General features: G+C 36.9%; 1 protein-coding gene across 2 annotated transcripts; it reads left to right on the top strand.

The window, feature by feature from the left end:
- Positions 1-1377: 1377 nt before the first annotated feature.
- On the top strand, positions 1378-10824 carry LOC132604194 (putative disease resistance RPP13-like protein 2). Of its 2 annotated transcripts, XR_009568677.1 has the most exons (4): positions 1378-1806; positions 3830-6811; positions 7033-7195; positions 10692-10824. XR_009568677.1 is itself a non-coding variant. In XM_060317572.1 (3 exons), the coding sequence occupies exons 2-3, from the start codon at positions 3887-3889 to the stop codon at positions 7078-7080; spliced, it is 2973 nt and encodes a 990-aa protein (XP_060173555.1). In that variant the 5' UTR covers positions 1378-1806; positions 3830-3886; the 3' UTR covers positions 7081-7449. The 2 variants fall into 2 exon arrangements, 1 of the variants encoding a protein (XP_060173555.1); XM_060317572.1 differs by lacking the exon at positions 10692-10824 and having other exon boundaries at positions 7033-7449.
- Positions 10825-12530: the final 1706 nt, after the last annotated feature.

Below are 12530 nucleotides of genomic sequence, written 5' to 3'. Positions count from 1 at the left end.
AGTTGTTGCAACAGATTAATAATATGTTGCAACAAAATACTAAGTTGTTGAAACAACTTATTACTTGTTGCAGCAGAATCTTAATCTATTGGAAATAGAAAAACAGTTGCAACAGCTTAGCAACTGTTTTGATTTTTTACAACAGCTTGTTAATATGCTACAACAACTGCTTCAGTTGCTGCAAAAATCTCAACAATTGTTTTGATTTTATCCAGCAGCTGTTGGATAAAATCAAAACTTTTCCTAAACCATAGCATGACAGCAACAACAACAACAAAACATCTAAATTTAACTACAAAACATCTATATTTCACTACAAACACACAACCATCACAAATCTCACTCACAACTTAAACAAAATACACCATATAAGATTTTTTTAAACCATGCAACCTCAGCAGATGTTTGCAACTGTCAAACAAGTGCTGAATTTGCTGCAACAACAACAACAACAGCAAAAACATCTAAATTTAATTACAAAACATCTATATTTCACTACAAACACACAACCATCACAAATCTCACTCACAACTTAAACAAAATACACCAAAACCATGCAACCTCAGCAGATGTTTGCAACTGTCAAACAAGTGCTGAATTTGCTGCAACAGGTAACCTCAGTTATTGGAAAACATCAACAAAATTGCAAGCCTTTTTTTTTTGAAATAACAAGGAGAAAAAGAACAAAAACAGCACCAAAAACCATAATTTCACAACCACAACCACTATTTATAAACTCACAAACCCCAACAAGTACAACAAATACACGAAACTACAACAAAACAAACAACATTCAAGAAAAACCCATGCTATTCTTCATCTTCTCTAACCAAAATCATCATTTTCACACTCTGATTTCAAAACCCTAACTTTTGAACCAAGTGAAAAAAAAAAGTTTACCTGAGAATGAATAGACAAGCAACAGCAATGGAGAGAGAGAAAAATGAGCAGCAGCAGCAAGGGAGAGAGAGGAACGAGCAACAACAATAGTGGTCACTGGTCGCCGGTTTTGAACAGCAGCAACGGAGAGAGAGAGAGAGAGAGGGAAAGATGAACTGAAGAACTGCTCTTTTTTTTTTTGAAATAAAATAAAGTAGTTGGGGTCGTGGGGGAAGTGGGTTGGAAGGAGTTTTTGTATAATGTATGTGGGCTGGAAGAAGTTTTTGTATAATGTGTATGCGCTTTTGTGTATTTTGTAAAATATTATAAGTTTTAAAAATTATAATTCGATTCCAATTTAAATTAATCACATTTTTAAGATAAGTTTGACCTTGACTGGTCAAACTTGTCACCATTTCTAATTATAAAACTTTTTTTGTCAGTTAAATCTTCCAAGAAAGTAGCTTTTACCTCAATGATTAATGGTGGTCTAATCTGCTTTGACTGACTGCATTTTCATGCTAGCATTCCTCGGAAAACTGAAGGACATTACTATTACAGTTTCGCAGAAACTTCTGTTTATACTTTACATAAATTTACCCATTATTCACTGAATGTGAATTGTGTGTCACCGGTGTCAAAAATTCTTCATTATACACAAATTGCTACTCCATTCGTCCCAATTTATACGATGGTCTTTTCTTTTTAGTTAGCTTCAAAAGTAGCAACAATTGAACTCTAAAATTTCCATTTTAGCTTTGATAAAATAATTTCTAGCCATAGAAATTTCTTTACCTTATTGTGGTTATTCAAACTTTCTGTAATAAACTTCGTGTCCAGTCAAACACTCTGGTGCAGTACTGTTTTTGGTCGACTTATTTCAGTAGACATTCTCAAAGAGTGTAGTTTTTCGGAGCTCTTTCCCAGGTACATTTTTTTTTTTAACTCAAAAGAACCTAATATCTCTCTGGTTTGTTCATAAAATTGTTTCTTATTTTGTTACTTGATTATCATAGTCAAATCCAGAAATTAAGTCGGAGTTTGACCATGAAAATCACATATTTTTTACTTTATTTGGAATTTTGAAGTTGGAGTAGAATATGGAGTTGTGTTTGGTTATAGTTTTTGCAAGGAGTATTTGGCTATTTGAATGTACTCAAAGTGAAAAAAAAAACAAAGTTTTAGGTGTTTTCTAAATTTTTATGCTAAACGCTGATTTTCAAATAAAGTGAAAAATTCTCACGGCCAAACGGGTCCTAAGGAATTTTCATTGCCAAACGGTGATTTTCAAAGAAAGTGAAAAATTCAACTGTTAAGATTTTTATATTGAACTCATTGTATTTTTAAAATTATAGTTATTCGTATCTATCATTTGTTGCAATTTTAATGAAATTTTTACACATGCTCAACGTCGAAATTACTGGGTTCAGATGAACCTGTATTGATACTTTGCATCCACCTCTGTGTATTTGTGTGTGTCCACTTCTTTTTTCTTCATGATTTTGTTACTGTATTCCCTATTATAGCCAGCTAATTAGACTTTTTTATGGGTACTAATTCCCTATTTATAGCCAATTGGCTGCTAATATGGTGAAGCGCTTAGTTTTGAATTCTGAGTTTCATGAAAATATTTGATGAATGATGTAATGTGACTTTGTTTCGTAGACTTAATCTATAGATGGGTTTGGTTAATGTTCTAGAGTTGCTCAAATCTCTGTTCTGATGTTTTGTCATTGGATAATTGTCATTTAAAGATATCAATGTACCTCTATTAAGACTAAAAATCAAAATATATTTAGAGTGGAATTATAAGTTCTTATTTAAGTTTATGAACTTCACACTGCTTTGTCATGTTTTACTTAGTATTTTGCATTGGCTTCTTTACTTCTATTATTTCTTTTTCCGGACTAATTTGGTTTACATTTCTTTTTTTGAGGTTTTTTGAGGCGAGGGTCTGTCGGAAACAGCCTCTCTACCACCCATGGTAGAGGTAAGGCTTGCATACACTTTACCCTCCCCAGACCCCACTTTGTGGGATTATACTGGATATGTTGTTGTATTTAAGTTTTTGAACCCATTAAACTAATCAATTGTTCATCTCTCTTTTTGTTCACATATATCTTTGTCGTTAACAAATCATCTTGTATTTGACGTTGCTATTTACGGAGCTACCAAGCGTGAATGGGTGAACCCTGTGTGTCCAAATTCTTCGAGAAAGGAGATCCAAAATTTAGCCTCAACTTTTGACTATGATTTAGAGTTACCTTCAGGTTTGAGCTCCGTTAGGAATCAAGGGCAAAAATAAAACTTTTTCCTAACGATGGGGGTAATTTTAGGAAATTCTCATGGTGGGTAAAGTTGCTCAATTTTGAATGGTACAAGGGCAGAAACTGTATTGACATAATGCCCAGCCATAATTGTTGCCCCCTCCTCGCAATTAAAGTTTGAGTTTTACGATTTAAATTGACATGAAATTCATTTTATTCAATAGAATCTCATGTTTATCATTTAGCCTTAGTGTAATTTATAGTCTGCACAAGTCTGAAGGAGTATTTTGGAAGTGCATTCATTTTTAATGGAAGGTGATAATTATATGCAAATTTTAAAGCGGTGAACTGATAAGTGACTATTTTGTTAGCTAAAAGTTAAATGGTTTTGGTTTCATATTTTTGGTGAATTCCATCCTCTTGATCTGACTAAACATATTTAACCTTCAATTAATACAATATACTAATAGATTGTTTGGTGTTTGTTGCTAGTATTTTTAACAGGTTATCATTATTTTGTTTATTGGAGTATGAGTTCGACAAAAAAATCCTGGTTACAATAACATGAGAAGAAGAATAATGGAAAAGAAGTGTCTTTTTTAGCTCACTGCTTGAATTAAACTAGTCTTAAGTGCATATCAGGTCCATGGGTTTATAACAATTTTCATCGGATCAACTTGTAGGTTGGATCTTCCTTAATATTCGCTGTTGCTCTTGCCCCTTGCATCCTTTGTGGACAAATGGAGTTGGAGGCAGTAGCTTCTGTGGTGATAGAGAAACTCAAGGATATGCTGTCTGGCGAGATAACAAACAAAAGGGTGATAGAGGAAGCCCTAGAAAAACTGAAGCGCGTCATTGCTGAGACAGATGAGGAGCAAAGAAATAGTGAAGAATTTAAGAAGTGGGCTGAAGAGTGTCTGGATAGTCTGTACTGTGTTGAGGACACTGTTGAGTCTTTTTCCCTTGGCGTTGCTCGTCAGAAGAAGAAATGGGCCTTCCTTATAAATCACCCTTCAGTTTTCAAGAACTTCAGGGCCTGCCAAAAGCTGAGAAGGAAGATGAAGAGAATCCCTTCAGACATTAAACGGGTGATCGATAAAAAGTCCAAAGATACTGGCAAACAGCACACATGTAGCAATGGGACAACCACTCATATGGGTGATCAGAATGGCGATGCAGCTGAAAATGGAGATATCAAAGACCACAACAATGAGGATTCCGCAGAGTCAAAAGTTAGAGTGCAACAGCATTCCCCAGCGGGTCACCCAATAGATAAAACACATCGAATGTGCGTCCCCAACAAGTGTTTGATGTTCGGCCGTAAAAAATATGCCAATGAAGAAGAAGTGGAGATAGATAAAAAACCTCAGAGGTGCGCCAGCGACAAGTCTTTGATGTTAGACCGTGAAAAACAAGCCAAGCTCATGTATACAAATTCTTACGATGAAGAAGAACTGGATATATTTGGCATTAGACAAGACGTGCTTGACTTACTGGAAACACTAACCCAGACAGCTGATGATGGCAGGGCCCTGATCGTTCAAATTGCTGGTGAGATGGGTTCTGGCAAGACTACTTTGGCTCGTGCAGTCTACGGAAGTAGGAACATCAAAAAACATTTTGGGTCTGGCTGCGCATGGGTCACTATTTCAAAAGAGTCTGATAAATCAGATGTATTGCGGAACTTGCTAAAACAGCTGGGGAATTCCAATGACTATGCGGATCTAACCCCTGAGGAGCTGCCAAATAGACTTTTGGAGTGCTTAAATAGAAAAAAATACTTGATTGTGTTGGATGATGTACAGAGTGATCAGTGGGAGGGGCTGAAAACTGTTTTCTCAGACAGTCAAAATGGAAGTACACTACTTCTCACTACCACCACCACTGTTAATCCAATGGGGTGCGTATCTAGTCTCCAAAAAGTGAAAAGGCTAAGTAAAAGATATAGCTGGAGATTGTTCTTGAAGAAAGCTGGTTGGGATACTTGGGAGGAAAGTTCAGAACATGAGGTTTTGAAGCAGCGAATTCTTGGTGTCTGCAATTGTTTACCCCTTAATATTGTCCTTTTTGGCAGTCTATTGTCGACCGAGGAAAATTCAGCTCGCCTTGATTATCTTCAAAATTTACTGAACAGCCAAACAAACTGGAAAACGGAGGACATTGTATCCCTTAGCTATACTAAGCTGCCTTACCATTTGAAACTGTGTGCACTCTACCTGGTGCTTTTCCCTAAAGAGTACGACATTCCAGTAAGGAGGCTACTTCGATTGTGGCTTTCAGAGGGATTTGTAGAACGCAAACCAGATACATTCCCGGAGGATGTGGTACAAGAGAACTTCAATGAACTAGTCAAGAGGAGCGTGATTCAGGTATCCAAATTGAGGTCTGATGGAAGTCCAAGAAGATGTCAGTTACTAGGCGTTCTCCATGACTATCTGTTGCCCAAGGCCCACAACATTAGCCTTTTCCATGTTCACTGCAGCACATCTAGCGGAAAAGATTCAGTTCCCTCGAATGTTAGACGGCTTGTTGAGCACGCTAGCAGTAAGAATATTTATAGTGATGCTTCCCGGCTTGAACATCTTCGCTCTTACTTATCATTCAGTTTCCAGAGGAAAGACACCCCAGCCAAGGAAGTAGGCAGCCTTCTAACCAGCATAATTGATAATGGCTTCGGTTTGCTGAGGGTGCTTGACCTGGAAGGAGTGTATAAGCCAAGTTTGCCTGAGAATCTTGGTGATTTATTTCACTTGAGATACTTAGGATTAAGATGGACTTTCTTGGATGCTCTTCCCTCGTCAGTAGGTGACTTGCCATATCTTGAGACACTAGATGTGAAGCACACTAACATAAATAACTTACCCACCTCCATGTGGAAATTGAAGCACTTGCGTCATCTCAATCTCAGTCACATGCGCCTTGACATGCCAAAGCATTCAGATCACAATTCTTTGCCTGAACTCCTGACGCTGTGGGGATTGTCTGTAGATGGTGAGAGCCCAGTGGAGAATGGTCTGGATCGATTGCTTCATCTTAGAGAAGCAGGCATTACTTTCTGCTTGAGCAATTGTAAAGACCTGCTCGATTGGATTTCTAATTTAACTTCTCTTCAATCTTTGAGGCTACGATCTAAAAATGATGTAGGGCGTCCTTCAACGTTTGGTCAGCAGCCGTTGTCACTGTCAAGGCTGAGCAAGCTTTCCCACCTAAACTTGCTGGGTGAATTACCAAAACTGCCTGAAAATTTACCTCAAGGGCTTAAAGTACTCACATTATCTCTTTCAAAGCTGACAGAGGATCCTATGCCGATTCTGGGGAAGCTGCCACAACTTAATGTCCTCAGGCTTTTATCTGACTCCTATATGGGCAAGAAAATCGTGTGCCCTCAGGGAGGATTTGAAGAGCTTCGAGTTCTCAAGCTTTGGAAGCTGAAGAACTTGGAAGAGTGGAATGTGGAGGAAAGGGCAATGGAGAAGCTCAAAGAGATTAATATCCGATGCTGTAACAAACTGATGAGCATTCCCAGCGCACTGATGAAACAAACAAGTCTCAAGGAACTGGTCGTAACCAACGTGCACGAAGAATTCAAACAGAATGTTAAAAAGCTCATGAGGGACCCGGATGTGATTCTCACTTGCAAAGATTATAATTTTACCCCCTTGCCGGTTAGTTTCTCCCTTAACATTTCTTTCTTCTTTTTGTTTTTTATGTTTTTTCCCTTACGATCTGCATCAACTCTCTCTGCTATTGCCTCTTAATTGTCGAGAAGAATAACTAGTTTAAGAGCATGACGCCTTCCACACTATGTGAGGTGTAAATATTTAGTGATTCCTGCTCAAGATTTTGTTGATCGATGGACTTACAAAAACATTTTTCTTGGTTGCAGTGGGAACATGCCGACCATACTTCTATAGCAAGTCACACCAACATGTAGCCTGCTAAGATTCTGAACAGTGAATCTCCAAGGCTACTTCAATCAGAGCTTCGTTACCACTCGTCACCTGTTATCAGTTTCAAAATTTTGATGCTGACCAGTAGTTAGGTACTGGGTAAGCAATGCTTGCTTAGTTATGTTTACTATATGGATTGCATGGTCTTATTGAACTCTCTGTTTGTAACTTTATTTGTGACAACAAAACTCAACCACTTAATGTTAGAATAAGTTGCACTTCAGTTTCACCTGATGCATTAGTTATGTATTACAAGTCTAGTCACTGAGGCCCTTATTATCCGCATTATTTGTGTATCACAAGTCTACTCACTGAGGCCCTTATTATCCTCAGTAAAAATTCTTCAATTTTGAAATGATTATGTGCGAATTTGTCCTCTAGCTTGCATTTGTAATATAAGAACTTGCTCTTGCTTGATATTCATGTAACCTTTTATTCATTTGCTTAAAATGTCTGTCTTTTGGGAAAGCAGTAATTCATTTCTCCTACTAATAATGATTAATAGTTCACTCGTTGTGCGATGCCTCCAGGACAGAGGATTTCTCTGATAACTAAACCAACATTTTCACCTATTATACATGGAAAAAAGTAATTGCACGGGTTAATACTCTAAACAAACATATACTCCCTCCGTTTCAATTTATATGAACTCATTTGACTGAGTACGACATTTAAGAAAGAGGGAAGACTTTTGAAACTTGTGGTTCAAAATAAACCTTGAAAATTTGTGTGGCTGTAAATCATTCATAAAGTGAATTTATTTCCAAATTAGAAAAGAGGTCATTCATTTTGACACGGATTAAAAAGGAAATAGGTTCAAATAAATTGAAACAGAGAGAGTACATGATATGTGCGACTCAACCAATTCTACATAACCTTTTATTGCTTCACCAAGGTTAAGTAATATAAGTGTATTAGATAATGATGTTAAATATTACAAGAAAATACTTCAAAATGCAAGGTAAAGATTCATTTTCAAGAAAAATAAAAAAAAATGAAATTAACTGTTACCAATATCCCGTAAAAAGGAATGTCAAACCATAAATTATTTACGTTGTTTAATATTACCCGTAAAAATAAATTCTTATCTCTTTTATACGTCTTCTCGAGATAAATTAAATAAACTTGGTGTATCCATATCCATCCCTCCACCCGCACTTTTATATCCATCAGAATCTTCATGGATTCTCTTTTTCACATAAAGAATTGAGTGTAAACAGTCAATTGTTTTACTGATGCAGTTTAGAGGTGGATCCAAGATTTAAATTTTATGAGTTATGGATTCTAGAACGACCACTCCAAGTGCTAGTAACTTGGCTTTAAATTCAACTTTTATACATATTTAATGAAATTCATAGCGCATCTATATGATTTCGACCAAAGCTAATGGATTATGCCGAATTAGACTACCTCTGCCCTGAGTGAGTCCTCGTCAACTTTATATAATCAGAGTCATATTTTAAAAGATATCCAACAGTAGCGGTCTCTAGTCAAGTCTGTGGCCCCCCTCATGAATGAATAATAGCAACAGGTAGGCCCTGGCTTGCTGGAAATTTTGCCTCTTAAGATTACTTTTCTTGCCCCCCCCCCCCCCCCCTCCCTCCCTCCCTCCCTCTGTAAACTCGTTTACTAAATTGACTCAAGAAGTCTTTAAATAATACTCCCAAGTTGCTTCCTTTTACATTCTTCGCAAATAACTGTGATTTTAAGTAGTAGTAACATTTTCAGCCATTTCTGAAACCAGCTGTGGCAAAGCAAGTTCCAATTTTTTACCGATAAGCCATGCTTTTAAGAGGTACCTCTGCTTCTGCTTTGTGTTTTTGCTTCATCTCTGATTGTGTTTTATGCATGTGACTCAGCTAGTTTTGTAAGACAACTTTTTTTTCCAGTTCTACAAAGTCAGTGTGTTGCAAAGTAAACTTTGTAAGTTTAAACAAAGTTTCAACACAATCTTTAAAAAACACTTAGTGCAAACAGATTATACAATATAAAATACTTAAAACCAGTAAAGTACAGAAACTGGAAAATGAACAGAAACAGTGTTGGAAGAATAAAAATATTTTTCAGAATATAATCGAGCCCACTTAGTTCAAAGTTTGTCCTTAAGGAAATTATTCCCCTCACAGTTTTCGAGGTTGATGGAATATCCCCTCCCAGGATAGAACGATTATCTTACCAGAATAGTAGTACTTCAAATTCTGGTAGTGGCGAACCACTCAACGGCAGTGTATCACACAGAATAAAACAAGAGAGTTTTGGAGAGAAAGGTTGTATTTTGTTTTGAGCGCAGAAAATTCGTTATGAATTCTGAAACAAATCAGAAATTTATAGCAGTTGGAGGTACTGATTCTGAATGTTTGCAACCATTCAGATCAATCACCAGGTTTTTGGAGGGAAATTTGAAAATATCCAGAAAGAGAAAAATGGACCGGGTCGGTCACAAGTCGCGGGTCAGGGTCGATCCGCATTGGATGTTTTTTGTTTTTTTTCCTATTTAATTAAATAATTAATTAAATAAATAAATAAATAATTGATTAAATAATTAAAGAAAAGTTTGTCCAAAAAGATAATCAGTCGATCCGAAGCCAAGCCGAGCGAGCGAGAGACGACGGCGCGAGGGGTCCTTGCTTTTAGCGACTAGAGAAGGTGTAATGTAATATATACACCTCTCTTTTTCCTATGTGGGACAAATGTTTTAACCAAAGCAAAGGGACCTTTTACATTCCCTTCACTTTTCATCCCATCATTTCCCATTTACCAATATCAAAACCCAACACAGTGTTGGAAATGGTAGACTTAAATTTAAGTGTCTACTGTCTAGGTGTCTTTAGATTCATTCTGGAATGTTCATTCTTTATGGTTCATGTAACTAGATGTTTATTGGTTAATATTATATTATAATAACTATATATAAGAGGGAATGAGAGTTTTTTATAGTCTTCACAGGGCTATTTTTGTCATTTACTAGCCCTGAAGGAGTTACAGGTGTTATCCGACTTTATAACTTTGAAGACTACAAAACACCTCAATAATGGAGATATAACACATAAATAGAGTAAATATTCAATGAAGAGGTATTATATCTTAAAAATGAATAAGCGTAAAACTCCTCTTACTCCTCCAAATTAAAATTTTCTTAATGAGTGTGTAAAAATAACGCGACAGATAATTTGAGACGGATATAATATAGCAGTAACTTTTTGTGGTTGGTATAATTTAGACAACATTGGAGCCACATTTAAAAATCCTTTACTTTATATATGTGCTTGAATTATTATTTAATAATATTCTTATAAGATTATTAAGTTGATTTGGGTAAAGACACTAAACTAAAATTATATAAATATTTTGTTATTATACATTTCAATTAAGACTGTTATTTTACTTTTTTGAGGTAAGCCCGGGCTTCCTGCAACTAGTAGTATCTATATATATGGGAATCTAGTGTGCTGTTTTGTAAGAATGGAGTTTTTCTAATCATATAGGTGTGCTTTACGTTTATTTCCCTCTCCCATTCTCTTTGTGCCTTATGATATTAGGAAGAGACACCTTATATTCCGACCTAGTTTTCCAATTCTTATCTCTGTTTTGGCAGCTGCAAGTGTAATATTGATTAATGCTGAGAAGAGAAGGCTAATAGAAGTGTTTCCAGACAACGTGAAGGAAGTATGGAAAGAATGGGAAGTAGAAGTGCTGATTCTAGTAAGCCTCACATTGCAGATTGTGCTTATTCTGTTTGGAAAGCGCAGGCAGTGTGTGGCGAGATTTTGGATCAGATTGATTCTATGGACAGCTTACTTACTGGCAGATTGGGTTGCTACTGTTGCATTAGGTGTCATCTCTCAGAATACGTTGGATAAATGCCAACGAGCAAGTGTTGATGACAACTTAAAGGATGAGTTAATGACGTTCTGGGCGCCATTTATGCTGCTGCATCTTGGCGGTCCTGATACTATCACGGCTTATTCATTGGAGGATAATGAGCTGTGGTTAAGGCATTTAGTAGGTCTGATAATCCAGAGTGGACTAGCATTTTATATTTTACTTGTGTCCTTGCCAGGCTCTTCTTTGCTTCCAATTCTAAGCTTACTCATCTTCATACCTGGTCTTATCAAGTTCTGTGAGCGGACGTATGCTCTCCAGTCTGCAAAAACAGTGAATCTCAGGGACTCAATCCTGACATCCCCAGATCCTGGACCAAATTATGCTAAATTCATGGAGGAATTTACTTTGAAGAAAGCTGAGGGCTTCTACGTGATGGCAGATGAGGTTAAAGAAATTCCAGTTCCAATTGATCATTCTTACCACACTGGTAAAGATAAATCGCTGCTGATATCTGATTATGATAAATTGCTGCTGATATCTGAAGCTTATGATCAGTTCCAGACTTTTAAACGCCTATTTGTGGATCTCATCCTCAGCTTCCAGGACCGAGACAACAGCCGATCTTACTTCCAGAAACTTACTCAAGAAGAAGCTTTTGATGTGATTGAGGCAGAGTTAGGATTTGCATATGATACCTTCTTTACCAAAGCACCCGTTATTTATACTCCTCTAGGCTGCATTCTTCGTGTGGTTACTATTTCTTGCACTCTTTTTAGCTTGATTTTATTTTCTTTATGTAAGAATATATCTAAATACCACATACTTGACCTAATTCTCACTTATCTGCTGCTGGTTGTGGCCTTTCTCCTGGAAATATATGCATTGATTATTTCGCTGAACTCAGACTGGATAAAAATTCGGCTAAGCAAAGGCAAACAGGACGGAATATTTCACCAGTTCCTCCTAAGCAAGCGGTGTCTGCAAAGATCAAATAAAACAAGGTGGTCCAATTGCACACCCCAATACAATTTGCTGAGCTATTGTCTTGAGTTCAAGCCTCTCCCGTTCCTCAGGTTCCAAAAACTCTTCATGGTCGATGAGCTCTTGGAAAAACACAGGTACAAGTGGTATAAAGAAGTCTCCCCAAACTTAAAGGATCTGATCTTTAACCATTTCCAAAAGTTTGCAGGAGAGAGTAATAACGAGCCTGATCCTACGGCCTTATGCAAAAGGAGAGGCAGCATTGCGCTTAATGAAAATGCCTGCCCCTCCCTAGTTTGGTCTACCGAGCTAGAATTTGATCAAAGCATCCTTATTTGGCACATTGCTACTGATCTATGCTATTACTTGGAAGATAACATTGTAGATGGAAGTACTACTATTGTAGATGGAAGTACTACTCATTCCATAGAATCCAAGCAATTATCAGATTATATGTTGTATCTTTTAGTAGTGTGCCCTTTTATGCTGCCAATAGGAATTGGGATGATCAGATTTAGAGACACATGTGCTGAAGCTAAAGAGTTTTTCAAAGAGAGGAATCTGGAAAAAGAGATATTAGCTGAGGCCTGTGACAAGTTGCTCACAGTGAATACTGAAGTTGGACCAG

This window comes from Lycium barbarum, chromosome 7 (assembly GCF_019175385.1).
Source record: "Lycium barbarum isolate Lr01 chromosome 7, ASM1917538v2, whole genome shotgun sequence".
Classification (NCBI taxonomy): Eukaryota; Viridiplantae; Streptophyta; class Magnoliopsida; order Solanales; family Solanaceae; genus Lycium; species Lycium barbarum.
The sequence above is the reverse complement of the archived record's forward strand: the minus strand, read 5'-3'. Positions and strand labels throughout refer to the sequence as shown.

Excerpts from the sequence above, each read along its gene's own strand:
- LOC132604194 (XM_060317572.1), top strand. The coding sequence starts at position 3,887 with ATGGAGTTGGAGGCAGTAGCTTCTGTGGTGATAGAGAAACTCAAGGAT. Across the intron at positions 6,812-7,032 it reads ATAATTTTACCCCCTTGCCG|TGGGAACATGCCGACCATAC; the intron begins GTTAGTTTCTCC and ends TCTTGGTTGCAG.